Genomic DNA, 2,761 nt, shown 5'->3' on the forward strand with positions numbered 1-2,761 from the left:
CCAACGGCCTATAAATACCGAAACTCAAACTCCTCACCATATACACAAATATTCTTCTCATAGTTTGGTTTTTGCTCTTCTTCTCCTGTGTACTTTGAAGTTTGAACATCAGCAATGGCAAGCAAATTAAGTATTGGTTTGCTTTGTGTTGTAATGTTACTTGTTTTAGTGAAGGAAAATGAGGTGTGCCTCTCTCTCTCTCTCTCTCTCTCTCTCTCTCTGTCTTTTGAAACTCTTGAATTTTTTGGGTTTGATTGAAACTGAGAGAAGTGATTAAATCAATAGAAAAAAGATTGGGTGTGATAGCTCATTCCTAACATCCATGGTTTTGGGCGCCATGTGGACATGATTGGGTTGGTTTATTGGGACGATCCTAACCCCTTGAAGCCACCAAGAAAATCTAAACCATTGATTTTTGTAGACTGTATCTTACTGATGGTATCTCCACACGGAGTGGGCTGCTAGGACCATGTGGGTTGCCTCATGATGGTCTACAAGATAATTGTAAAGGTTATACATGCATTGCCCTGTGTGGGTACAATTGATGTTTAGGCTCCATTTCTTTCCACGTAAAATGGGCGTAAAATTTGTTTTAAATCCATTTTTCATTCATAAGAAACGGGGCCTTGAGAAAATTTTAGATGCCCTTATTTAAGGAAAATGGGAAATGGTACTATAAGAAGATTGACTTGGGCCCACTCACATAATGTCAATATGATTCAAAACCATCATCAAGGGGCCTAAACATGTCTAACCATTTGATCATAATTAACTGGGTAAGATCCTTTCTAATTTTTGCTTAACGGCCCATTTACAACCCGTTGATCAAATCGTTCATTTGATAAGTGAGATTTTTTTTTTTTTTTGCCATGATGATATCTTCATAATAGGGCCTACCAAACGCAGGGTCTAGATTATTCGGAGATAAATGTTCCTCACTATCTGATCATCCTCTTACCAGCCTATGATTAATTTTCCCATTTATGGCTGGTAATAATCTTGTGTTTGTTATTCTTATCAAATTATATTGTTAAGAAACAAGGTTAATGCTTCTTTTCTCTTGGGCTTTATAGGCTGATGTGGAGATTCCAGCTCCAGGGCCAAGCAACCTTCCCATGGTGAGTATTTAGTTTTACATTTGTTTCGATTCTTGATTATTATTTCCCTTAAGAATCATGCATGGCTAACACAAGAAGATCATTGAATTGTAGAATGGAGTCACTGAAGGAAGTCTTCATCCTCAAGGTGAGAAAGATAACAATGAAAACTTCATAGTGTACAAATGAAATCCCGTAGGCTCCTTTTGGTTGCCTCCCGTGGAAAGGAAAGTGAAAAGGGTCATATTTGTTTCATCATGACGTACAATTTGGCCTATTTCACTTTCCTTCGGACAGAGGGGAGACCATACTGAGCCTTAGCGATGGTTTGGATCTAGGGAAAAATTATAGAATTTTTTTCTATGAAAAAAAAAATAGCTCTAGTTTGTTCGCAATTTTCCTATAAAATATGAAAAAAAAAAAATTTAGAAAAAAAGTCCATGAAAAATGTGTTTAACTAAATGGTAGAAAATTCATTTTTCATAAAAGCTGTCTGGTGGCCAGGAATTTTTTTTCATGATAAATTAGTTTCTCCAACGTGAGAGGAGTAAAGCGGATGAGAGAAGGAGAGATTTGAGAGGTCACGGTTGAGATGAGGGTGAGAAGTGGCTAAAAAACATGAAGAAGTCGATCTTATTTTGAGTACGGTTGCTTGTTTCCTGATCTTTAGCCACTTCACCTGCGCTACCCCTCTCTCACCACTTGGAGATTGTTACGTGTCCACTTGGAAGAAATAAGTTTGTTTAGATTTTGTTAGTTTGGGATTTGCTTTCTAGTTGATTAGGATAAGTAGGAGTGTTATTGATAATTAAGGTCTAGTTAGATTAGAGATTTTCTATAAATATCATGTAAGCAGGCTTTTAGAGGAATGAAAATTTAATATGAGAAATTGTGTTTTCGTGGCACAAAGGATGACGACCCTTCCTTCGAAGTGGGTCAAGAGGCTGATCTTCGCTCTAAGAAGATCAAATCAATTGCAAACTGATTCGGGTTCGTAACAGAGACACTAGTTTATCATGAAAAAAGAACTTCCTGTAGCCAAACATGCCCTTAGCTAACTTATTTTTCAAATTTTTTTTATTAGTTGTCAATAATCACTTGCACCAAAAACCTGGTCCAAGTGATGAGACATAATGATTCCTCTCAGAAATGAGATGAAGATCGTTGTGGGTTACATGCAGAATGCTCGCCAAGGTGCAGTGCTCGATGCTCGGCGACTGCTTATAAGAAGCCATGCATGTTCTTCTGCCAGAAGTGTTGTGCAAAGTGTTTATGTGTGCCCCCTGGCACGTATGGGAACAAACAATTTTGCCCTTGCTACAATAACTGGAAGACTAAGAGGGGAGGACCTAAGTGCCCATGATTCTACTCTGCTTTGTGAATCAAGTTCTCATGATTTATGTACATGTTCTCAATCAATGAAAGATGTTTCTCATCATTTTTGTAACATCTTCTCCTCAATCATTGAAAGCCTTTTTTAATTAAAATAATCCCTTCTCAACAAAACAAGCGTGATATGAGAGAGAGAGAGAGAGAGAGAGAGAGACCGTGGCCATATCGTGATCAGGGCCATTGATTTGGTGGGCCAATATTGCATGGATTAGCCAAGCCTAAATTGCATATCACTAGGACTATCTAAGTCATTTGAGGAATGACTTGAAAAT

General features: G+C 37.7%; 1 protein-coding gene across 1 annotated transcript; it reads left to right on the plus strand.

The window, feature by feature from the left end:
• On the plus strand, positions 1 to 2,587 carry LOC143852831 (protein GAST1-like). Its single transcript, XM_077362451.1, has 4 exons — positions 1 to 183; positions 1,074 to 1,118; positions 1,212 to 1,245; positions 2,279 to 2,587. Exons 1-4 carry the CDS (start codon positions 115 to 117, stop codon positions 2,458 to 2,460), a joined length of 330 nt encoding a protein of 109 aa, XP_077218566.1. The 5' UTR covers positions 1 to 114; the 3' UTR covers positions 2,461 to 2,587.
• The last annotated feature ends 174 nt before the right edge of the window (positions 2,588 to 2,761 follow it).

The sequence above is a fragment of the Tasmannia lanceolata genome, unplaced genomic scaffold (genome assembly GCF_043159265.1).
Source record: "Tasmannia lanceolata isolate RefF3 unplaced genomic scaffold, GAP_Taslan_0.1 ptg000019l, whole genome shotgun sequence".
NCBI lineage: Eukaryota > Viridiplantae > Streptophyta > Magnoliopsida > Canellales > Winteraceae > Tasmannia > Tasmannia lanceolata.